At 44.5% G+C, this 26,604-nt stretch overlaps 1 protein-coding gene across 2 annotated transcripts in view; it reads right to left on the reverse strand.

Moving 5' to 3' along the window:
• SYT14 (synaptotagmin 14) overlaps window positions 1–26,604 on the reverse strand; it is a 203,785-nt gene that overhangs the window by 165,275 nt on the left and 11,906 nt on the right. For both annotated transcript variants that reach the window (XM_077282335.1, XM_077282336.1), the window contains exon 2: window positions 8,009–8,056. In XM_077282335.1, coding sequence (XP_077138450.1) covers window positions 8,009–8,056 — 48 coding nt within the window. The remainder of the gene's footprint in view (window positions 1–8,008; window positions 8,057–26,604) is intronic.

The raw sequence follows: 26,604 nt of genomic DNA on the forward strand, positions 1-26,604 counted from the left end.
ATTTCCTCTTACCTCACCGTCATTATTTGTGGGGGGCTTCTATCCAGCTTTGGGGTCCCCTTCTCTGGAGGCAAGAAAGGTCTTTGTTTTCCTCTACTAGGGGTAGCTAGATTCTCCGGCTGGCGCGTGTAATCTAGAATCAACGTAGGAATGATCCCCGGCTACTTCTAGTGTTGGCGTTAGGAGTAGATATATGGTCAACCCAGTTACCACTACCCTATGAGCTGGATTTTTGTATTCTGCAGACTTCCACGTTCCTCTGAGACCCTCGCCATTGGGGTCATAACAGTTTGCCAGGCCAGTATTAAATGTTTAATGCATTGCAGAAGAGGGATTATAAGAAAGAAGATTCTGAGTTTTTTTTTTTCTTCTTCCCCTTTACCTCAGAGTGGCTATGCTTGCTGCAGACATGAATGTCTAGACCTTGATTACAAGTGTGGACCAGCTGGCTACTCGTGTGCAGGGCATACAAGACTATGTTATCAGAAATCCTAGGTCAGAACCTAAAATACCGATTCCTGAACTGTTTTCCGGAGACAGGTTTAAGTTTAGGAATTTCGTGAATAATTGTAAATTGTTTTTGTCCCTGAGACCCTGTTCATCTGGAGATTCTGCTCAGCAAGTAAAAATTGTTATTTCGTTCTTACGGGGCGACCCTCAGGATTGGGCTTTTTCGCTGGCGCCAGGAGATCCGGCATTGGCTGATCTTGATGCGTTTTTTCTGGCGCTCGGTTTACTTTATGAGGAACCCAATCTTGAGATTCAGGCAGAAAAGGCCTTGCTGGCTATGTCTCAGGGGCAGGACGAGGCTGAAGTGTATTGCCAAAAATTTCGGAAATGGTCCGTGCTGACACATTGGAACGAGTGTGCACTGGCCGCTAATTTTAGAAATGGCCTTTCTGAAGCCATTAAGAATGTTATGGTGGGTTTTCCCATTCCCACAGGTCTGAATGATACTATGGCACTGGCTATTCAAATTGACCGGCGGTTGCGGGAGCGCAAAACCGCAAATTCCCTCATGGTGTTGTCTGAACAGACACCTAATTCGGTGCAATGTGATAGAAAAAACGCAAATTCCCTCATGGTGTTGTCTGAACAGACACCTGATTTAATGCAATGTGATAGAATCCTGACTAGAAATGAGCGGAAAATTCATAGACGCCGGAATGGCTTGTGCTACTACTGTGGTGATTCTACACATGTTATCTCAGCATGCTCTAAACGTATAGCTAAGGTTGTTAGTCCTGTCACCGTTGGTAATTTGCAACCTAAATTTATTCTGTCTGTAACTTTGATTTGCTCACTGTCATCTTATCCTGTCATGGCATTTGTAGATTCAGGTGCTGCCCTGAGTCTCATGGATCTCTCATTTGCTAAGCGCTGTGGTTTTACTCTTGAACCATTAGAAAATCCTATTCCTCTTAGGGGTATTGATGCTACACCATTGGCAGCAAATAAACCGCAGTATTGGACACAGGTTACCATGTGCATGACTCCTGAACACCGCGAGGTGATACGTTTCCTGGTTTTACATAAAATGCATGATTTGGTTGTTTTAGGGCTGCCATGGTTACAGACCCATAATCCAGTCCTGGACTGGAAGGCTATGTCAGTCTCAAGTTGGGGCTGTCGTGGTATTCATGGGGATTCCCTGCCTGTGTCTATTGCTTCTTCTACGCCTTCGGAAGTTCCGGACTATTTGTCTGATTATCAGGATGTCTTCAGTGAGTCTGAGTCCAGTGCACTGCCTCCTCATAGGGACTGTGACTGTGCTATAGATTTGATCCCAGGCAGTAAATTTCCTAAGGGAAGACTGTTTAATCTGTCGGTACCTGAACATACCGCTATGCGTTCATATATCAAGGAGTCTATGGAGAAGGGACATATTCGTCCGTCTTCTTCCCCTCTTGGTGCGGGATTCTTTTTTGTGGCAAAAAAGGACGGATCTTTGAGACCTTGTATTGATTATCGGCTTTTAAATAAGATCACTGTCAAATTTCAGTATCCTTTACCGCTGTTGTCTGACTTGTTTGCCCGGATTAAGGGTGCCAAGTGGTTCACCAAGATAGACCTTCGTGGTGCGTACAACCTTGTGCGCATTAAGCAAGGTGATGAATGGAAAACCGCATTCAATACGCCCGAAGGTCATTTTGAGTACTTGGTGATGCCTTTTGGGCTCTCCAATGCGCCTTCAGTTTTTCAGTCCTTTATGCATGACATTTTCCGGAAGTATCTGGATAAATTTTTGATTGTTTATCTGGATGATATTTTGGTTTTTTCTGATAATTGGGATTCGCATGTGGAGCAGGTCAGGTTGGTCTTTAAAATTTTGCGTGAAAATTCTTTGTTTGTCAAGGGCTCAAAGTGTCTCTTTGGTGTGCAGAAGGTTCCCTTTTTGGGGTTCATTTTTTCCCCTTCTGCTGTGGAGATGGACCCAGTCAAGGTCCGAGCTATTCTTGATTGGACTCAGCCCTCGTCAGTTAAGAGTCTTCAGAAGTTCTTGGGCTTCGCTAACTTCTACCGTCGTTTTATCGCTAATTTTTCTAGCATTGTGAAACCTTTGACGGATATGACCAAGAAGGGCTCCGATGTAGCTAACTGGGCTCCTGCTGCCGTGGAGGCTTTCCAGGAGTTGAAACGCCGGTTTACTTCGGCGCCTGTTTTGTGCCAGCCTGACGTCTCACTTCCCTTTCAGGTTGAGGTGGATGCTTCGGAGATTGGGGCAGGGGCCGTTTTGTCGCAGAGAGGCCCTGGTTGCTCTGTTATGAAACCTTGTGCCTTTTTCTCTAGGAAGTTTTCGCCTGCCGAGCGAAATTATGATGTGGGCAATCGGGAGTTGTTGGCCATGAAATGGGCATTTGAGGAGTGGCGTCATTGGCTCGAGGGTGCTAAGCATCGTGTGGTGGTCTTGACTGATCACAAAAATCTGATGTATCTCGAGTCTGCTAAACGCCTTAATCCGAGACAGGCCCGCTGGTCATTGTTTTTCTCCCGCTTTGATTTTGTTGTCTCGTATTTACCAGGTTCAAAGAATGTGAAGGCCGATGCTCTTTCTAGGAGCTTTGTGCCTGATGCTCCTGGAGTCGCTGATCCTGTTGGTATTCTTAAAGATGGAGTTATCTTGTCAGCTATTTCTCCGGATCTGCGACGTGTGATGCAGAGATTTCAGGCTGATAGGCCTGAGTCTTGTCCACCTGACAGACAGTTTGTTCCGGATAAGTGGACCAGCAGAGTCATTTCCGAGGTTCATTCCTCGGTGTTGGCAGGTCACCCGGGAATTTTTGGCACCAGAGATCTGGTGGCCAGGTCCTTTTGGTGGCCTTCCTTGTCGAGGGATGTGCGGTCATTTGTGCAGTCCTGTGGGACTTGTGCTCGAGCTAAGCCTTGCTGTTCTCGTGCCAGCGGTTTGCTCTTGCCCTTGCCTGTCCCGAAGAGACCTTGGACACATATCTCCATGGATTTCATTTCTGATCTTCCGCTATCTCAGGGCATGTCCGTTATCTGGGTGATATGTGATCGCTTCTCCAAGATGGTCCATTTGGTTCCTTTGCCTAAGCTGCCTTCCTCTGCCGATCTGGTTCCTGTGTTTTTCCAGAACGTGGTTCGTTTGCACGGCATCCCTGAGAATATTGTGTCAGACAGAGGATCCCAGTTCGTTTCCAGGTTCTGGCGATCCTTTTGTAGTAGGATGGGCATTGATTTGTCGTTTTCGTCTGCTTTCCATCCTCAGACTAATGGACAGACGGAGCGAACCAATCAGACTTTGGAGGCTTATTTGAGGTGTTTTGTCTCTGCTGATCAGGACGATTGGGTGACATTCTTGCCGTTGGCTGAGTTTGCCCTTAATAATCGGGCTAGTTCCGCCACCTTGGTTTCGCCTTTTTTCTGCAACTCTGGTTTCCATCCTCGCTTTTCTTCGGGTCATGTGGAGCCTTCTGACTGTCCTGGGGTGGATTCTGTGGTGGATAGGTTGCAGCAGATCTGGAATCATGTGGTGGACAACTTGAAGTTGTCACAGGAGAAGGCTCAGCGCTTTGCCAACCGCCGCCGCGGTGTGGGTCCCCGACTACGCGTTGGGGATTTGGTATGGCTTTCTTCCCGCTTTGTTCCTATGAAGGTCTCCTCTCCCAAATTTAAACCTCGTTTTATTGGGCCTTACAAGATATTGGAAATCCTTAATCCTGTATCTTTTCGTCTGGATCTTCCTGTGTCGTTTGCTATTCACAATGTATTTCATAGGTCCTTGTTGCGGCGGTACATTGTGCCTGTAGTTCCTTCTGCTGAGCCTCCTGCTCCGGTGTTGGTTGAGGGCGAGTTGGAGTACGTGGTGGAGAAGATCTTGGATTCTCGCCTCTCCAGGCGGAGGCTTCAGTACCTGGTCAAGTGGAAGGGCTATGGTCAGGAGGATAATTCCTGGGTGGTCGCCTCTGATGTTTATGCGGCCGATTTAGTTCGTGCCTTTCATGCCGCTCATCCTGATCGCCCTGGTGGTCGTGGTGAGGGTTCGGTGACCCCTCACTAAGGGGGGGGTACTGTTGTGAATTTGCTTTTTGCTCCCTCTAGTGGTTACTAGTTTTTTGACTCTGGTTTTTCTGTCATTCCTTTTATCCGCACCTGGGTCGTTAGTTAGGGGTGTTGCTATATAAGCTCCCTGGACCTTTAGTTCAATGCCTGGCAACGTAGTTATCAGAGCTAGTCTGCTGTGCTCTTGTCTACTGATCCTGGTTCCAGTTATATCAGCTAAGTCTGCCTTTTGGCTTTTTGCTATTTGTTTTGGTTTTGTATTTTTGTCCAGCTTGTTCCAAATCTATATCCTGACCTTTGCTGGAAGCTGTAGGGGGCTGGTGTTCTCCCCCCGGACCGTTAGACGGTTCGGGGGTTCTTGAATTTCCAGTGTGGATTTTGATAGGGTTTTTGTTGACCATATAAGTTACCTTTCTTTATTCTGCTATCAGTAAGCGGGCCTCTCTGTGCTAAACCTGGTTCATTTCTGTGTTTGTCATTTCCTCTTACCTCACCGTCATTATTTGTGGGGGGGCTTCTATCCAGCTTTGGGGTCCCCTTCTCTGGAGGCAAGAAAGGTCTTTGTTTTCCTCTACTAGGGGTAGCTAGATTCTCCGGCTGGCGCGTGTAATCTAGAATCAACGTAGGAATGATCCCCGGCTACTTCTAGTGTTGGCGTTAGGAGTAGATATATGGTCAACCCAGTTACCACTACCCTATGAGCTGGATTTTTGTATTCTGCAGACTTCCACGTTCCTCTGAGACCCTCGCCATTGGGGTCATAACACCTAGCTAATCAAAAGCCACGCCTGGGATTCCGGAAAGCAAGAGATTCTCAAGCCTCCCGTTCGGCAGCCAGAAACTAGTGACCTGCCAGATGGACTGGAGTCCCACGAAACGATCCACCTAGAGTCCCGTCAATCGATCCACCTAGAGTCCTGTCAATCGTTCCACCTAGAGTCCCGTCAATCGAACCACCTAGAGTCCCGTCAATCGATCCACCTAGAGTCCCGTCAATCGATCCACCTAGAGTCCCGTCAATCGATCCACCTAGAGTCCCGTCAATCGAACCACCTAGAGTCCCGTTAATTGATCCACCTAGAGTCCCGTCAATCGATGCACCTAGAGTCCCATCAATCAATCCTCCTAGAGTCCCATTAATTGATCCACCTAGAGACCCGTCAATCAATCCACCTAGAGTCCCGTCAATCGATCCACCTAGAGTCCTGTCAATCAATCCACCTAAAATCCCGTCAATCGATCCACCTAGAGTCCCGTCAATCGATCCACCTAGAGTCCCGTCAATCGATCCACCTAGAGTCCCGTCAATCGAACCACCTAGAGTCCCGTTAATTGATCCACCTAGAGTCCCGTCAATCGATGCACCTAGAGTCCCATCAATCAATCCTCCTAGAGTCCTGACATCTTAGTCACCGTTTATGATATTAACATCTTCCCACCAAGGCCAATTTTCATTTTTGATTTTTGCTTCCCTTCTTCTAAAAGTCATAATCACTTTCATTAGTACTACTTTGAGGTGCATGTAATGCTTTGATTTTATTGCATTTTGTAGGAAAGTGCGATAACTGAAAAATAGCACTTATGCGGTTTCTATTTTTTTATGCTTTGGGGGTTTACCGTTTGGGTTAAATAATTTTATAATTTGATGGATCGGATTTTTGCGAACTTAGCAATATTTTAATTTTTTTTTTTAATTTTTTCTGTTTATCTTTAAATTGTGGAAATAGAGGGGATTCCACCTTTATTTTTTTAAAACTTTTTCTTTATAACATTTAATTGTTTGATTTTTTTCTACAGTCTGCAATACTTTAGCAGGACCCGGTTCAGCGACCTTGTCAGTAAAATGTGGCCACTGGATGGGAGCCCTGAGAACCACCATCCTGTTGGCATCCCCAGCTGCTCTTTTGATTAGCCAGCCTAGTGTGATGTCATTATTGAGGCAGACAGCGACCTTGATTGAGAAACAATGGTGCATATATATCCATGCCTATGTGTTTATGCTTATGTAAGCACAACTACTAGTTTGTATGGCAGTATTTACAATCTATGCCCTGTCCTAATGAACTCTGTAATATACAGGGTGTGTTATCAGGGTGTGTTCACACCAAGACTTTTTCCTTGAGTTTTTTTTTTTACTGAAACAGAGCATAAACTGTTCAAAATCCTCCTCCAAAACTCAAAACATCTCCTTTCGCGGAGTTTCTACTCCCAAAACTCAGAAAAAGAATTGTACACAATCCCTTTTTGGAAAAATGTTCACATCACAAGGGTAACTAAAGACTTACCTTTATGGGAACATACCGCCTAAGGGTATGTTCCCATACCGCCTAAGGGTATGTTCCAATATCGCCTAAGGGTATGTTCCCATACCGCCTAATGGTATGTTACCATACTGCCTAAGGGTATGTTACCATACCGCCTAAGGGTATGTTCCCATACCGCCTAAGGGTGTGTTCCCATACCACCTAAGGGTATGTTCCCATACCGCCTAATGGTATGTTCCCATACCGCCTAATGGTATGTTCCCATACCACCTAAGGGTATGTTCCCATACTGCCTACAGGTATGTTCCCATACCACCTAAGGGTATCTTCCCATACCACCTAAGGGTATGTTCCCATACCGCCTAATGGTATGTTACCATACTGCCTAAGGGTATGTTCCCATACCGCCTAAGGGTATGTTCCCATACCGCCTAAGGGTATGTTCCCATACCGCCTAAGGGTATGTTCCCATACCGCCTAAGGGTATGTTCCCATACCGCCTACAGGTATGTTCCCATACCGCCTAAGGTTATGTTCCCATGGTCTGTATATGTAATAGAACTTTTTTTGTGTGAAGAAAATCCGATGTTTACTCCCAAAGTCTCATCCACACGTTGATAAGAAAATCTCTGGCGTCAAATGACCAATAATGCAGATTTCAAATCCACAAGATGTCAATTAAGTCTTCTGATATTATTGCAGATCTAATGATTTGTAAAGGCAGAAAGGTGGGTAAACTGTGAATTTTGCAGAGGAAAAAAATGTCACTGGAATAATGCAAAGAATGCATATACACCTGATCTACCCCTGCTCCAGCGCTGGCGGCTCTGGTGGTGTCCACAAAGACAGGAGGCAATGATATCCCATACTTCAGTCACTTGACTGCTCTGGCCTGTGATTGGCTGCACTGGATATATTCCTGTTCCTGTCACCTGACCGCTGCAGACAATCACAGGCCTGATCACCAGAGACCACCGGAGAGGCCTGTGTTAGAGCCACGGGGGGGTTAGAAGCCAGCAAGTATACATTCTTTAATTCCATTTCTTTCCTTCTTAACATTTATTTTTATAGGTAAGACATTCCCTTTAAGTCAATATATAGAAAACACAAATTTAGAAAAAAAAAACAACCCAAAGAGGTGCCAAGATGTGAGGAAAAAAGCAAGGAAAGTATGTTATCTCTGACTTTTTTATCCGTATGTATAAAATGTGAACACTTACCTTTTCTAATACAGATTAGTTCGTGGACTCCACAAGTTCTTTCCCCACCTGCAAAAATTGAGACACAAGAAAAAAAATCGATTTAGTGCGTTTTGTATTTAGAGATTATCATGGTCATCATTTACAGATAACATATCCTTCGCTGATCCTTATCGGGATTCTCTGTTCCGATAAATCATAAAAAAATAATGGCTTAATTATCCATCCACCAGACAGTGCCGTGGACGGACGTCGGGCAGGTACGTTTCCCGTGGACTACCTACCAGTATCCAGAAACAGGGTCAGAAATATAAAGTCTCTATAGAAAAATGACTGGATAGCATGATGCACTGCTGGATCCATGGTCATCACTAGTGGTGGTACATTGGGGTCTTTGGGGTTTCGCGGAGGTTTTCTTTGTTTTGATGGGGATGTAGCCCTCCAAGCAGCAGGATGTTTTTCGATTTGTTCCACCATTGTCCGGTGTCCAGTTTAGTCCTCCATGGCAGCCGGTCTTTACTTCTATGTCAGGCACCCTTATCCTGTTAACTTGGGCACCTCCGATGCTTGCTATGCCTTACACAACATCATGACGTTGCAGCGCCTAGTAAGCGCCGGTAGCGCTCAGAATGAAAGGCATGGAAGCCAAAGAGGATCGGACAGGATGACCAACCAGGTCAACATTGCCTAATTTGTATCAATGCCGGGTAAGGCTACTTTCACACATCAGTTTTTTGCCGTCAGGCTGAATCCGGCAAATTTTGAAAAAAATTGATCCATCGCAAATAGTGAAAAATTGATGCGACGGATCCGGTTATTTTGCTGGATCCGACTAGCTGACATCTGGATAATTGGATCCTATGTTTCTGGGGAGGGGAGAGAGAGAGAGAGACCAGAACGGAAATCGTGCACAAACGCTAAAAAAAATATTTCAGGGCATGCTCAGTTTAAAAAACTGGAATCCGTCGCCGAATTCCGTCATTGGAACGCTGTCCCTCACGGTCTGTTTTTTTGACGGACCCAAAAAACATTCCTTTGTGCGGATCCATCGAAAAACGGACAAAACGTGGGGCAATCCGGCGCTAATACAATTCTATGAGAAAAAAGACGGATGCGGCGGCAAATTGTGCAGGATCCGTTTTTTCAAAATTCGCCTTATGGTCATGTAAAATGAAAAATAATACCAAGCGGCATCATTTTTGAACTTTTTCCACTGTTAATGTCACCTATAATCTGTACAGATCCATTGAGAAACAAACTGAAATAACTTTGAGGAACAAAATAATAACAAGACTAAAATAATGTGGTTGCGTACAGTAAGTGTGAACACCCTGTGTGTGCAAAGTGTGCAAACTGTAAAGCGCTGCGAAATATGTTAGCGCTATATAAAAAATAAAAATTATTATTATTTTAATTGGGGATGTGGTTGTTTTCAATATTAGCCAATCACATTTAGACTGTGTGCACACGTTCCGGATTTTTTGTGTTTTTTCGCTATAAAAACGCGATAAAAATGCTTAAAAAACACATACATATGCATCCCATCATTTATAATGCATTCCGCAATTTTTGTGCATATGTTGCGTTTTTTTTCCGCGGAAAAAAAACGCATCGCGGTAAAAAACGCAGCATGTTCATTAATTTTGCGGAACCGCAAGAAAAACTTGAAAAAAACGCATGCGGATTTCTTGCAGAAAATGTCAGGTTTTGTTCAGGAAATTTCTGCAAGAAATCCTTCCTGACGTGTGCACATAGAAACTCATGTTACATAGTAGTGAGTACACGGCTGTCATCATTCACAGGGATTTTGATTAACCCCATATAAATTTTTCCGGACATTTTCTTACTTGCACTTTACAGCAAAAGCCATAGTCCATAAACAGATCACAACACAGCAAAGGGATCTCATTATTGCAAGTTATCAGTCAAGAGAAGGGTACAAAAAAAATCTAAGGCATTAAATATCCCATGAAATACTGTGAAGTGGCTTAAACGGGTTGTACAGTCCAAATCTATAAGTTTGCAGTCACTCCGTGTGACTGCAGACTTATGAATTCCCCCAGTGCACAGTGCACTGTGGGGATTCGTCGGTTTCTGAGCAGAGACCGGAGGGTATATATGAGTTATACATACTCCTGGCCAGTGCCAATTGTATGGAGTGAAGCTGTGCTCTCTAATAGGCCCCCATTAGACAGACACATTACTAAACAGGGAGCAGTCTCAGCGAGGCCCATTAGATAAGCACTAGCCGGGAGTATGCATAGCACATACATACCCTCCGGTCTCCGCTCAGAAACCGTTGAATTCCCGCAGCGCACAGCGTGTGTGCTGGGGGATTGCTAAGTCTGCAGTGATTGAAGACTTATCGATTTGGACCAGACAATCCCTTTAAATTTGGCACAAAAAAGTGACATAGCCTAAAACTGGACGCCCTTCAAAAACTGTTAAAAAGAATATTGCATCAGAAGTCAGCCTAGAGGCATACAGAAATATTAAAGAAACTGCAGAAATTTCTGGCTAGGGATGGTTGTGCCCTGCATGTGACAACAATATCCCGAATTGTTCATATGTCTGTCCTGTTGGGTAGAGTGGTAAGGTGGAAGCCTTTTCTTACAAAGACAAACATTCAACTCTAGTTATGTTTTGCCAAAACCTACATCTCAAAAGCATGTGGAAAAACCTTTTATGATGAGATCAAAGTTCAACTTTCTGGCCATAAAGGGTATGATTGGTGCAAAGCCAACATTGTGTAAGAGAACACCATACCTACAGTGAAGCATGGTGGAGGCAGCATTATGCTTTGCGGCTGTATTTCGGCACCTAGAACTGGGGCTTTAATCAACGTGGAGGGAATTCTGAACACTTTCAAATATAAGTCATGTTTGCACCAAAACTTTCAGGCCTCTGCTAAAAAGTTGAAGAACAAGAGCAATTTCACTTTTCAGGACAAAAACGAACCTACGCATACCTCCAAATCAACAGAACAATGGCTTTGCCAGAAGATTGACATTTTTTAATGGTCTAACCAGAGCCCAGACCTGAATCCAATTGAAAATCTGTAGGAGACCTGAAGAAGGCGCTGCACTCAAGAGATGCCCTTACAATCTGACATATGTGGAGCTACTGCAAGGAAGAGTGGGAAAAGATGACTAATGCTGCCATGCTGACAGAATCCTGCTCAAAAGGAATGAATGTTGTCATAAACTCAAAGGCTATTTCAACAAAATATTAGGTTAAGGGTGTGCATATTTATGCAAAAACATTATTTTAGTTCTTAATTTTTCTTTTTCCACTCAAAAAGATTTCCGTTTATATTTCAATTGAATTGTACAGATTAGGGATGACATTAACGGTGGAAACAATTCTGAAATTATTCTTCTGGTTGTGATTTTTTTTCACATCATAAAAACCTGGCGTATGAAAAGGGATGTGTAAACTTTCTATATTCGTTGTATGTCCGACTATTGCCCAGCCACGTAGTATATAGCACAGCCACGTAGTATATAGCACAGACACATAGTATATAGCACAGACACGTAGTATATTGCCCAGCCACGTAGTATATTGCCCAGCCACGTAGTATATAGCACAGACACATAGTATATAGCACAGACACGTAGTATATAGCACAGATACGTAGTATATAACAGACACGTAGTATATAGCACAGACACGTACTATATAGCACAGCCACGTAGTATATAGCACAGAGACGTAGTATATAACACTGCCCATGCAGTATATAAATGAAGAGAAAATTGGTGTGCACTAAGGTTGGAATAAAGCGAGGTGCAGGTGTAGAGGACTGGGGTGTCCTAACACACTACGACTAAATATAATACACCGCACACTCTAAGTATGTTACTTGTGAAAAATTTGATAAAGACTCGGGACGAGTCGAAACGTTGTCAGTTTGACTTCTGGTCGCACTTCGCATTGTTGAATGATATGTCTATAGCACCTCAATAAATTTCAAATTTCACAAGTAACATACTTAGAGTGTGCGGTGTATTACATGCAGTATATAACACAGGTCACGTAGTATAGAGCACAGCAATGTAGTATATTGCCCAGCCACGTAATATATACCACAGCCACGTAGTATATAGCACAGCCCATATAGTATATAGCACAGAGATGTAGTATATAACACAGCCCACACAGTATCTAACACAGCCCATGTAGTATATAGCAATGTGGGCACCATATCCCTGTTAAAAAAAAAATTAAAATAAAAAATAGTTATATACTCACCCTCCGTCGACCCCCTGGATCCAGCCGAGGCATTTACCGATGCTCCTCGCGACGCTCCGGTCCCAAGAGTGCATTGCGGTCTCGCGAGATGATGACGTAGCGGTCTCGCGAGACCACTACGTCATCATCTCGCGAGACCGCAATGCATGGACCGGTCACCGGAGCGTCGCGAGGAGTAGGAAAGGCCTCGGCAAGATCCAGGGGCCCACGGAAGGTGAGTATATAATGATTTATTATTTTTTTATTATTTTTAACATCAGATCTTTTTACTATTGATTCCGCATAGGCAGCATCAATAGTACAAGTTGGTCACACAGGGTTAATAGCAGCATTAACGGAGTGCATTACACCGCGGCATAACGCGGTCCGTTAACGCTGCCATTAACCCTGTGTGAGCGCTGACTGTAGGGGAGTATGGAGCGGGCACTGACGGCTGGGGAGTAAGGAGGGACTAATTCTCGGCCAGACTGTGCCCGTCGCTGATTCAGCGACGCGGGATTTCCGGGACAGACAGACAGGAAGACAGACTTGACGGAAGTACTTCTTAGACAATTATATAGTAGATACCAGCGCTGGTATTTCTCTCCGCAGACTCACCATCCTCCCTGTATAAGAGTTGCACTAAAGTCCTTCGCGACTGTACAGTAATTATAACAATGAAAGAAATAGAAAAGCATGTTGTTTATCGACCTCGCGTGAATCTATACTGCGCGATGACCTCATAAACTTCATGGGTCGTTAGTCATAGTGAATGTCAAAGAAAATCCATACCCGCACACTTACCTAGCCATTATTCAGGCTTTTCCTTCTTCTGTGCGAATGGCTTGGGGCTAATTCCCACAACCATTTTTTTTATTGTGGGCAGAAACAAAACAAAACAAAGACATCATCCAATCTGTGGATCAAACTTGGTCACTCAAGTGTATAAAGTCCATAAAAAATATAGGTAACAAAAGGGTGACATGCGTGCCCCATCCGAGTGCTGCCCGTTTTTGCTGTTTAATGGGTAAAAGCTCAGACGTCAGTGATTTCTCATCAGTATTTGTGTGGCACCCCAGGAGTTCGGGTACCACAGTAGTGCTGCCTTCCTCTCGGGGAGGGTAGTGCTATGCCTGGAAACAAAAGGGATCTCTTTGGCAGGTAAATCACACACACACACAACACCTTCTAAATCCAGGCCAGGAGGGGGAGCTCTAAACCCGGTTTTAGGGCAGCTTCCCTGAATAAAGATCCTGGTCTGGAGGAGGAGTCAGACAGTTGGTCCCAGGAAACCAGTGAGAGCAGTTTAGTCTGGAGCAGACAGTGAAGGGAAAGGAGCAGAAGAGAGACTCAGGGCTAAGGGAGTCTGCGAGTGGGCCTCCTGTGAGCCAGAGCGCAGAGACCGGGTACCGGGAGCCCGAGGCTGTGGGGAGCTGCAAGCCCCATAGCAGAACCGGAGGGCATAGGACTATACGTATACTGCCCGTTTTAAGCTTGTGGTACAGCAGCATTCTGGAGCCTGGAGTCACCGTGCAGAGACCCCAGAAAGAATAGCTCAAGCTGCGTATCATACAGGCACTGTCCCAGGACAGAAAAAGGACCAGGACCTTGTTAGGAATCTTCAGGCAGCAAGGGACGTATAGCGAGCGCAAAGTGGAAGACTCCCAACCTGACTTGCCAAAGGGATTTCACTTGTTTCTGGGCTGCCTGGACTCCTTATGCACCTGTTGCTGGTACCCTGGACTGAGGCCTGTTATAACTTCAGTAAACCAGGTAAAGACTGCAACGCTGTGTCTTTTACTCATTCACCGGCATACACCATCATCGCCACACACCTTGGGAGCCCTGGGGACCCCGCTTCGCCTGTGGGAGGCGTCACCATCCAGCCGCCATACTATCGCCCCAGAGGACCCCTTTAAGCGGCGGCGGTCCCCACTGACCGAACACCACAGGTGGCATCACGACAAAACCCCCTTTAAACACCGTTCCTCTTTAATTGAGTCCCAGGGCCAAGGACCGAGTCGCAGCCACCGTGACATCCCCTCTAAGAGCGACCGGACCTGGGGCAGAGTACCCACTGACCGAACACCACAGGTGGCGTCACGACAAATTTTATACAAAAACCCCTTTAAACACTGTTCCCCTTTGAGTCCCAGGGCCACGGACCGAGTCGCAGCCACCGTGACATCCCCTCTAAGAGCGACCGGACCTGGGGCAGAGTACCCACTGCCCTGGTGGGAGACTCAATTGTATGATAAAACCAGGAGTGTCTCCAAAACACAGAACGGGTGGAAGAAAGCGCATGTGGCATTAAGGCTGGGGCTACACAGCGACATGCGTCGCACCACGCTGAAATCACACAGCGGCACATTGCAAAAATGCATCTAGTGATTTCGTACAATTATTCATTAATCATTAATTATTTCTTCATAAGTTGCAAATGTTTCCAAATGTTTGGGATTTTCTGTAGTTTGTCGCAAGTCCCACGAGATACACTTTCCATAGACTACAAATGCAAGTTGCAAGCGACATGGGCGCGACTAATCTGCATCTTGGCCGATTTATTTACAGCAAATTCACAGCTCACAGATATTTTTGTTGTAAGACTTTTAGGAAAACTGTTGTCACACGACAAATGTCACTGTGCAGACCTAGCCTTATGGATCTAATTCAGACAGAGGAGTAATACACACATACTTTACAGATTCCAGGTAGACGTGACTGATTTTGATCCCATATGTCAGATCAAAATAATCGGCAATGTAAGTCAATGGGTCTGTGAAAAAAAAAACGGACTGCACTCGGATGATACCGAGTGCAGTCCAATTTTCATGGACAGAATGGAAAAGGTGGAGAAACTTTTTTTTGTTTGTTTTCTCCACTGGTGAGAAACACTGATCCCACTCTAATTAAAGTCTGATCAGAATAATTAGTTTGTTTTTCTCGCATGTGGTCGGGTGAACCTACCCTTAGAGAGAGTTTAAACCACTAGCAGGCAATGAATGCAGACGAGTGTTTGCTGCTTTATGCATTAAAAGTGATGGCGGTCTTGTGTAGCTGTCACACTAATATGTTATAAGGAGTACTACACCTACAATCTCCCCCGTGAAACCCTCAGAGCAGGGGGCCTGTTGTCTGCAGCCAGACTTGTCCTAATGAGGTGTTTATTTGGCCTCATCTCCCTATTAAAGGAGTATTAATCCAACCGGAGGATGTCCCCGGGGACAGCACGTGACGGGTATACGAGAGACAAACAATGCAGGGCCATCTGTGTCTAGTGAACGCAGCCTCGTACAATGACACCGCCATGCCCAGATAGATGTACCGCCAAACTGTGCCTGACACATGAGAAGCCAAGGAACCGTCACAAGTGGCTCAATATTGGCTGGAATTCAGCAATCGTTCAGAGACCAGCATCGGTGCTGAGCCACGTTTTCCGCTGCTGATGGATCTATTTCCACATAAATAATTTAGCAACGAACCCTTGCCAATGTTAAAGTGGTGGTCCAGGTTTGTCCTCCTAGTCAGATTTCTGAATCATAACAGCGTCCGATGCACACACCGTGAGAACTCACCAGTATTACCAATGAGAGCGGGCGGTCACGTGACATTCCGCCACACTGCGACTCAATGAGAGAAGCCGAGCACGTCTAGTTGGCACATGTGACCACCCGCTCTCACTGGGAACACTGGTGAAGCCTGACAGCACTCTATGTGTCAGGACTCAAACCCATCAGCTCTTGTGCACCAGGCAGCAGCTCTCCCCACTGAACTATTCAGTTTGCCGGACAGTTCCTTGCTAACCCAGAAACTAGTACCTGTGTGGTTCCTGATTGTCTCCACCCTGAGTACCTGATTGTCTCCACCCTGTAATCTCCTGATTGAACACCCTATTTAAACCTGCCATTGCTCTTCCTTCCTTGCGAGATTATTGAGCTCCCAGTCTTTAATCAAGCCCTCTTTTCATCTGCTGCTTTGTCCAAACTACACTGCTGCTCCTGTTCAGGGCCACAATTACTGCCCTTACTGGCATATCGGGCCCCCCTCCTCACCGAACCCCAGGGACAGGATTCAGCCGTTCGATAATAACTGAACATGCATCAGGTACAACCTATTGCCATGCAGAACCTCTTCCGGCACAGCAATAGGAGGCGCCAGCCAATCATAGGCTGGCAGCTGACCTCAAAGCGCACGTCGCCGGCGTATGACATCACTATCATGCGCCAACGCATCTGCGCCTCAAATGGCTGAGGAAGAGGACACCGCTGGACCCCAGCCAGGTAAGGAGAACTTTTATTTTCCTTAAACTCAAATAATAGACGACATATGAGGGGGTAGGATGGAGACATATGACGGCGGCAGGATGGAGAAACAAGAGGGGGGCAGGATGGAGACATATGAGGGGGCAGGATGGAGACATATGGGGGCAGGATAAGAGGACATACATAGACACAGGATGAGATAACATACATGGAGGCAGGATGAGAGGATTTTGCCAGTATGGGGTCCTGAAATTATTAGTGACTCTGCTCCTGTGTACCGACCTCTGGCTAACTCCTGACTACGCTACCTGCCAGTGCTGCCCCTAGTGGCTGCAATACCACTACTCCAACTCGGGTCAGTTCATAACAATGTGACTGCATACTTTTAGAAGAAGACCAGATAACCTTTTTAAGAGCACTAAAGTTGGCTATGCAACTTGGACGAAAGCCTAAAGTCCTTGCACGGGACCGACCGACCATCTAAAACATATGGTAGTATCTCAATTTTCCCCTATCAGGGGAAAGAAAGCTCAGGCATGCTGACTTTCAATATGTCCAATCCTTTTTTCTAACAAGAGATAAACCACCACCAGCGTTATATCACCCTCATCCCCCAGCGTACATATTAGGGAGTCAGGAGAGATAACTGTTGGCCAAACGAGCACTTGGCTACCAAACCCTTTCAGAATTGTAACATACATGTGCATCACGTCAGGTCCCGTTGTATAGAACTTTGAGCCCGATTCCTATGTACCTGTCCCTAACTGCAGTGGTAGAATTTTGCTCTGATCACTCGAGTTTAAAAGTGAACGGTACTTTCAACAAACGTTGCATAAATCAATAACACAGGTGAATATATCTTATCAGAGAAATTTGCCTATTTCTCCATTTATGAGCCACTTCCTTCCCTTCCAACCGCATCCTGAACTTGTCATGCACTCTAAAAAATTAGCTCAACTAGCCTTGCTCGGACAAGACATACCACCATCGCACTGTGTTGTCATGTCACACCTCCTATTATACACTTTAGAGAGGAGGAGTAAGGAGCTAAGTGATAAAACGGACAGATGGAGACATAGAAAGATTGTGCTGGGCTTTCTTACAAGTCTTTTACCTCATCAAAGAGCTGGGTTCACATCTACACAGCTCTGTACTGAAAAATCTGTCTATTTCTCCACTTATGAGCGACTTCTTTCCCTTCCAACTGCCTCTTCAACTAGTCATCCACTCTAAAAAAAAACAGCTCAAATGCCTTGTTTGGACAAGACAGATAGCCATCTCACTGTGTTGTCATATTACACCTCCTATTATACTCATTTGGAGAGGGGAGGAGGAGCAAAGTGAGAAAACAGACAGCAGGAGACACAGAAAGATTGTGCTGAGCTTTCTAACAAGTCTTTTACCATATCTAAGAGTTGGATTCACATCTACACAGCTTAGTACTGGTGTATAATTTAATCCACACTGCTGCTGCTTTTCTCTGCGTGCAAACTAAGGAAAGAAGAGTAGGAATGCCTCTTTGCGTGCTGAGCTGTGTATGGCGAATTTAAGAAGCTTTATTGTATATCTTATCAGAGATATATGCCTATTTCTCCACTTATGAGTCACTTCTTTCCTTTCCTACCACTTCCTGAACTGGTCTTCCATTCTGAAAAAAAACAGCTCAACTGCCTTGCTTGGAATAGACAGACCACCAGCTCACTGTGTTGTCATGTTACACCTCCTATTACACTCTTTGGAGAGGAGAAGAGGAGTGAAGAGCAAAGTGAGAAAACAGTCAGAGAGAAAGACAGAGAAAGTTTGTGCAGAGCTTTTTAGCAAGTCTTTTACTACATCAAAGAGCTGGATTCACATCTGCACTGCTCAGTACTGCAGAATAATTTCCTCCATACCTCTGCTGCTTCTCTCTACAAGCTAAGAAGTAAAACAAGAACAGGAATACCCTTTTGTGTTCTGATCTGTGTAAGGGATGTAACACAGCTCGTCAGCTTAAAAACCATTGTAACTTAAGAGATAGAGCCTGCAAATGAGAAACCTGGTGAAAATGCAAGAGATCATAGAATTAAGTAGAAATAGTGATATCCTTCCTGTAAACACACAGGACCATTTATTCTATAACTCCTTAAGGTAGTTATACAAACTAGCCCCCCTTTACCTCCCTATCCATATCAGTGGCAAGATGAGAATTGCTCCTTAACCATCCTCTGGTTGTATGAATAAGAAATGGAAAATGTTCTGAACAGCAAAGAAATCCTCGAATTACACTTTGATGGGGGCGGATTTTTTTTCTATTTGCAATCGAACGTCTATGTGCTACCATGGGGACCATGAAAACACCGAGCCGAAGTGACTCATTGACCCAAATGACTTGGCAGGATAACTGCTCAGGAAGATTATAATCTAAGTATTGCACTCCATTCATATGTTAAAATGTCCCCTTTCTCATTCTAAAATCTTTTCCTTAGGGGGCAATATTAAAGAAATTACTGCAGGACTGGCACAAATGACACAATGGGCGTAACGCATTAAAAACTGCCCGAATGAAAAAAAAAAATCATTCTTCATTTCTGCATCAATGCTGTCTGCAAAATCAGGACCAAAACATTGTTTTTCATAGTAGCGGTTCTTAAAGGGGTCCTTCATATACAGTAGTCCTACCTGGGACCCCTATCTGTCAGCCACAAAAGAGAGAGAATTTATAAAAGAAGTTCTCAATCCTGGTGTTAGAAGCAAGCCCATTTATTTGCATGACCGCCATGTAATACCGCTGCAAAGGAAATGCGCTTGCATGATCTCCATGGTTTTCTCTATCTAAATCTGTTTCCTTTAGATCCGAAAATCGGGACCCGAAGTGATCAGCAGATCGACCTTCCGGCTCCCAGAGGAACTATCACGCAAACTAAGAGGGAGGAGATTAACAATAAACTTTGAAAAATAATGATAAGGCCATGCTGTCATATATTTTCAAAGTAAATACACAAGCACCATCAGGTCTAGGACAGAGTATGTCATAAGAGTAACAGGAGTGGAATTGGGTAGAAATGCAGAGTTATTATGGTATATTTAATCTGAGAGAGGCATAATGTAAGAGCAGAAAGCCTGATTCTAGGGATGTGTCTTTTTCTCAGCAACTTGCTGTAGTTTCAATACAATCAGTGTCTTACCAGAAGGAGATTATCACTAGAGGACAAGGTCTCACGTCCAGGTCAGTCAGACTAATCTGTGTAATCCCACCCCCAACCACTGATTGGCTGCTTGCTGACAGTGCACACAGGAAGCAGCCAATCAGTGGTGTGGGCGGGGTTATACAGGGTTCAGCATTCAGAGCATTGTTAGATTCTATCAAAACTGCACCAAGCAGCCTAGTAAGTGACACATCACAGTAATCAGGCTCTCTGCACGTACATCATTATGATGACAGATTTATTTTAAACTCTCTGGGAATGGGAATGGGATGGGAATAATGGCACCAAAAATGCTTGATAGTTTCTTCCCTTAACATCTACCATTAGGGGAGAGTTATAGAACCCCATACACTATAGATTGTCGAAATCTGTGAGTTATGGATCCATATATTGTATTTCACTCCTACGAAATTTGCAATCCAATGATGTACCAGGTGCGATCTACAGGGGTATGCTCACCGAAAAATAGCTTACCGGCAAGAGAGCTTATTTCCACTATATACAGCAGAATATTATACAGACCTCTAGGGCCAAGTTCATCATTTGCATTTTTATTTTTTGTTTGTTTTTTGTTAAATCATTTTTCTTTTTTTTTTGTTTTGTAATATTCTTTGTCGCTTATTTTTGTGCCACATTTTTCAAAATGATGCACATGGTTCAAGAATTACCGTAAGTACAAAAGTTAAAAAAAAGCTCTTTAGTTTTGTCTTTTAGCTTACCGTAATTGCACCTGTTGCATAATTCGTGGAAACAATTCAGGCATACATACAGTAGAATCCCTCCATGTGTGTAGTCCTTTTGCGCCAAAAAAAAATGTCAAAAAGTGGAAAACAAAAACCAACATTTTTTTAAAGTGGCAGCAAATGAGTACAAAAAGAGCAAAGCGGCATAATTATGAAAACTCTAAACTTCTTATGAAGAGTTGAACTTTGAAATGTTGTAAATATGCGGATTACACGGAGCCTTCCGAGACTACGTTACAAAGTGACTTACCCATGGATAATCTTATACCATAAGAAGGGAATTAGAGAAAAAATACGCTTTCGTGCCAATAATAATGCTCGTATCACAGACATTTTATGGGAAGAAATAAAAGTTTAATTTCAAACCTCACTGGCAATTATGCAAATGACTCCTAATGATTGTTTTACATGGCAGGAGCAATTACAGAGGCATCAACAAATAATACAGCGAGGGAAAAATATAAACTGATGGTATAAGTAATGTTGTGTCCTGGCTGTGTGTATTGGCTTTGTTTACTAACCTTTTCTCTTATTACATAATGGGGTTATCTAACCCTTTTTTTTTTTTTTCAAGGACAATAAACGATAAATCATTCTCCCTCTCCCACGCTACCTCCTCATCCCACCCTCTCTCTGTTGGAGTCCCCCAAGGCTCTGTTCTAGGACCCCTACTCTTCTCAATCTATACACTTGGCTTGGGACAACTCATAAAGTCCCATAGATTCCAGTACCACCTATATGCTAATGACACTCAGATCTACCTCTCTGGCCCAGACGTCACCGCTCTGCTGTCCTGAGTGTCTATCAGCCATATCCTCCTTCTCCTCTCGCTTCCTCAAACTCAATGTGGACAAATCTGAACTCATCATCTTTTCTCCATCTCATAGATCTTCCTTACCTGACCTATCTATCGCAATTAACAACATCACGCTTTCCCCCGTACCGGAAGTCCGCTGCCTCGGTGTAACCCTTGACTCTAACCTGTCCTTCAAACCGCACATCCAAGCTCTTTCCACCTCCTGTCGTCTCCAGCTCAAAAATATCTCCAGAATCCTTCCTTTCCTCAACCATCAATCTACTAAAATGCTTGTGCATGCCCTCAACATCTCCCGCCTTGACTACTGCAACATCCTTTTCTGTGGCCTCCCGGCTAACACCCTTGCACCTCTCCAGTCCATCCTTAACTCTGCTGCCCGACTAATTCACCTCTCTCCTCGCTACTCCTCTGCTTCCCCCCTCTGCAAATCTCTTCACTGGCTCCCATTCCCTCAGCGTATCCAGTTCAAATTACTAATACTGACCTACAAGGCCATCCATAACCTGTCTCCTCCATATATCTCTGAACTAATCTCCCGGTATCTTCCCTCACGTAATCTCCTCTCCTCCCAAGACCTCCTACTCTCCTCCACACTTATTCATTCCTCATACAACCACCTCCAAGACTTCTCCCGAATATCCCCCATCCTCTGGAATTCTTTGCCCCAACACGTCTGACTATCAACCACATTCGAATCCTTCAGACGGAACCTGAAAACCCATCTCTTCAGGAAAGCCAACAGCCTGCACTGACCCCGCTGCCTCCTCACCACTACCGAAGATGCCGCCTCAAACTATTGTCCTGCAACCCTCAACCTATTGTCTCCTTCCCCACCATCCTGTAGAATGTAAGCCCGCAAGGGCAGGGTCCTCGCCCCTCTGTACCAGTCTGTCATTGTTAGTTTGCTTACTGTAAGTGATATCTGTAATTTGTATGTAACCCCTTCTCATGTACAGCACCATGGAATCAATGGTGCTATAGAAATAAATAATAATAATACTCAAAAAATTTCCATCATCAAGGAAAATAAAAAATAAATCATACTCACCTTACTGATCCCTTTAAACTCTTCTTCCAGTGCTGGTTGAGGTCTCCGTGCTTGCTTTTACAGATGACACATGACAAAGTCAATCTCTGTGCATCCTGTTCTGCACATACAGACGTGTGACCTCTGCAGCCAATCACTGGCAGCAGCAGTGACCAATGTGTAAACACTTTGGTCGGGGAGTCGTTGTAGTGCCTGTCTAGCTGGTACGGTTAGCATGGAGATCGGTAGCACTGAAAAAAACAGGGTCGGACAATCCTTTTACATATTAAAGGGGTTGTCCGGTGAAAACAATTTATCACCTATCCACATTATATTCTATAACTGATCAGCGGGGGTGCAACCACTGGGACCCGCATCGATCAGAATATCAGGAAATTTTTAGCCACAATGAAAGATTTTTATCCCCACTGCAAAATGGAGAGGCAGGTCTTAAGCCACTTCAATTATTCTCTATGGGGCTGCCAAAAAAGCTGTAGCGGTATTCAAGAATGTGCATTGGCACTTTATTCTGAAGGTGATAAAAGTTCCCCATTCTGCCGGTCAGTGTAAATCCAACAGGTTGGACCCCACTTTTACTTACTTCTGATGGTTGACCTCGTTGACTTATACCGGGTTCTGCCAGGTGCAGTTGTGCCATAGGCAGAAATGAAGGGCCTTTGGTCGTGGAGGCCCCAGTTGTGAGCCAAATGATTGCCAATGCAATGCATAGATGGGCCAACCCTGCCAGTGCTCATTATTGGGCAAGTCTCAAGAATAGGAGAATTCATATACTGTAGGTATATGGAGCCCTATCTGATAGATACCCTCAAAGTGACACGGCAACTTCAGTAACCACCACCCAATTATCGGAACTCTTAATTATCTTAAATCTAAAAGGTTTAACCTGTCTATTAACTTAGTATCCCACTTGGCATAAGATCATTGCACAGGAGGAGGTGAGCTGTGACATCACCTATTGTGAATGGTGGATCCTGTGTTATCTGCTGTATATAGAGGTGTTATCAGTCATTGTACAGGAGGAGGAGGTGAGCTGTGACATTACCTATTGTGAATGGTGGATCCTGTGTTATCTACTGTATATAGAGGTGTTATCAGTCATTGTACAGGAGGAGGAGGTGAGCTGTGATATCACCTATTGTGAATGGTGGATCCTAGGTTATATGCTGTATATAGAGGTGTTATCAGTCATTGTACAGGAGGAGGAGGTGAGCTGTGACATCACCTATTGTGAATGTTGGATCTTGTGTTATATGCTGTATATAGAGGTGTTATCAGTCATTGTACAGGAGGAGGAGGTGAGCTGTGACATCACCTATTGTGAATGGTGGATCCTGTGTTATCTACTGTATATAGAGTTGTTATCAGTCATTGTACAGGAGGAGGAGGTGAGATGTGTTATGGACTGGTAATTTAGGAGCGACATGCGACTAGCTCTGGGCAGGTGGTAACTATACAGACCGCAGTTCCTGATCTTAACACAACACTAGCAGTAGCCGTGGAATGTTCCTGTCACTCCCTGGACATCTCGTCACAGCCGGAGAACTAGCTACCCCTAAAGGTAGAAACAGGAAAGCTATCTTGCCTCAGAGAAAATCCCCAAAGGATAGGACAGCCCCCCACAAATATTGCCTGTGAGAGGAGAAGGAAATGACATACGTAGTATGAAACAAGATTTAGCAAAGGAGGCCAATTCTAGCTAGATAGACAGTAAGGAAAGAAACACTGTGCGGTCAGTAATAAAAACTAGAAAATGTCCACCGCAGAGATATGCAAAAATCTCCACACCTGACTAAAGGTGTGGAGGGCAAAAACTGCAGCCCAGAGCTTCCAGCTTAGCTGAATAGATCCATACTGATAAGCTGGACAAATGAGCAAAACATAGAATGTGCTGAACAATAACGTCCACAACAAGTGGACAGCAAAAGGACAAAGGACTTTTCTTTGCTGAACTGGACAGAGTGTCAGAGAAATCTAAAAGAGCAGTGGCTCCAAGCAGGAACGATTGACAACTGGCAATGATTGAGGAATAAGGCCAGACTAAAATAGCCGAACCAGAAAGACGATCAGTGGGAGCAGCTGCTGATGCTAAATCCAAGAAGCAGCTATACCAGTCAAAACCACAGGAGGGAGCCCAAGAGCAGAATTCACAAAAGTGCTACTTACAACCACTGGAGGGAGCCCAAGAGCGGAATTCACAACAGAGATGTGACAACCCCTATTGTGAAAGGTGAATCCTGTGTTATCTACTGTATATAGAGGTGTTATCAGTCATTGTACAGGAGGAGGAGGTGAGCTGTGACATCAGCTATTGTGAATGGTGGATCCTGTGTTATCTACTGTATATAGAGGTGTTATCAGTCATTGTACAGGAGGAGGAGGTGAGCTGTGACATCACCTATTGTGAATGTTGGATCTTGTGTTATATGCTGTATATAGAGGTGTTATCAGTCATTGTACAGGAGTAGGTGAGCTGTGACATCACCTATTGTGAATGGTGGATCCTGTGTTACCTACTGTATATAGACGTGTTATCAGTCATTGTACAGGAGGAGGAGGTGAGCTGTGACATCACCTATTGTGAATGGTGGATCCTGTGTTATCTACTCTATATAGAGGTGTTATCAGTCATTGTGCAGGAGGAGGAGGTGAACTGTGACATCACCTATTGTGAATGTTGGATCCTGTGTTATATGCTGTATATAGAGGTGTTATCAGTCAATGTACAGGAGGAGGAGGTGAGCTGTGACATCACCTATTGTGAATGGTGGATCCTGTGTTATCTACTGTATATAGGTGTGTTATCAGTCATTGTACAGGAGGAGGAGGTGAGCTGTGATATCACCTATTGTGAATGGTGGATCCTGTGTTATCTACTGTGTATAGGGGTGTTATCAGTCATTGTACAGGAGGAGGAGGTGAGCTGTGATATCACCTATTGTGAATGGTGGATCCTGTGTTATCTACTGTATATAGAGGTGTTATCAGTCATTGTACAGGGGGAGGAGGTGAGCTGTGACATCACCTATTGTGAATGGTGGATCCTGTGTTATGTACTGTATATAGAGTTGTTATCAGTCATTGTACAGGAGGAGGAGGTGAGATGTGACAACCCCTATTGTGAAAGGTGAATCCTGTGTTATCTACTGTATATAGAGGTGTTATCAGTCATTGTATAGGAGGAGGAGGTGAGCTGTGACATCAGCTATTGTGAATGGTGGATCCTGTGTTATCTACTGTATATAGAGGTGTTATCAGTCATTGTACAGGAGGAGGAGGTGAGCTGTGACATCAGCTATTGTGAATGGTGGATCCTGTGTTATCTACTGTATATAAAGGTGTTATAAGCAATTGTGAAGGAGAATGAGGTGAGCTGTGATATCACCTATCATTAAAGGGAACCTGTCACCCCCCTCAGGCGTTTGTAACTAAAAGAGCCACATTGTGCAGCACTAATGCTGCATTCTGACAAGGTGGCTCTTTTAGTTATGCTCCCTGCACATGCTGAAATAAACGCTTATAAAATGTGCTCCCTCATACAGTGAAACTGTCCCGGGGCAGGTCTTTCCCTCCTAATCAGACGCAGCACAGCCGTCACTCCGGGCATCTGCGCGCTGGGCGCCGCCTCCTCTTGCTTCATTAGCATCCCTGGCGCCAGCGCAGTAAGTTCGAAGGGTAGCGCAACTGCGCATGCCCAGAAAAAAATACTTACAGCGCAGGCGACGAAAATGAAGCAAGAGGAGGCGGCGCCCGGCGCGCACAGGCCCGAAGTGACGGCTCTGCTGCGTCTGATTAGGGGGGAAAGACCCACCCCGGGATGATTTCACGGTATGAGGGGGCACATTTTATAAGCCTTTATTTCAGCGTGTGCAGGGAGCATAACTAAAAGAGCCACCTTGTCAGAATGCAGCATTAGTGCTGCACAATGTGGCTCTTTTAGCTACAAACGCCTGAGGAGGGTGACAGGTTCCCTTTAATGAGAGATTCAGTGCTACCTCTATGTAGGTTCTACTCGTCATTGTAATCCGGCCTGTGATGATAAAAATGACCTCTGAGAAGTGATCTCTACAGGACAGGAGGCAACAGTGTCAGTATATTATGAGGCTCAGAGTTAAAACTGCAAGATTTCAGGATAATGTTTATGCAAACATAGCAATATGGAAAAATGGGTACAACAATTACCAAACATTCTTAGAAAATACCGGTACTATAATATGTATAACAAATATAAATACAAACATTAAAAAAAATTGTTTTCTGTTTAAAAGGGAAGAAGCGTATTACGAGATATCTTCAGATGGGAAAGTTTTTGCCTAAAAATGACTGATGTAG

This window comes from Ranitomeya variabilis, chromosome 2, assembly GCF_051348905.1.
Source record: "Ranitomeya variabilis isolate aRanVar5 chromosome 2, aRanVar5.hap1, whole genome shotgun sequence".
NCBI classification, from domain to species: Eukaryota; Metazoa; Chordata; class Amphibia; order Anura; family Dendrobatidae; genus Ranitomeya; species Ranitomeya variabilis.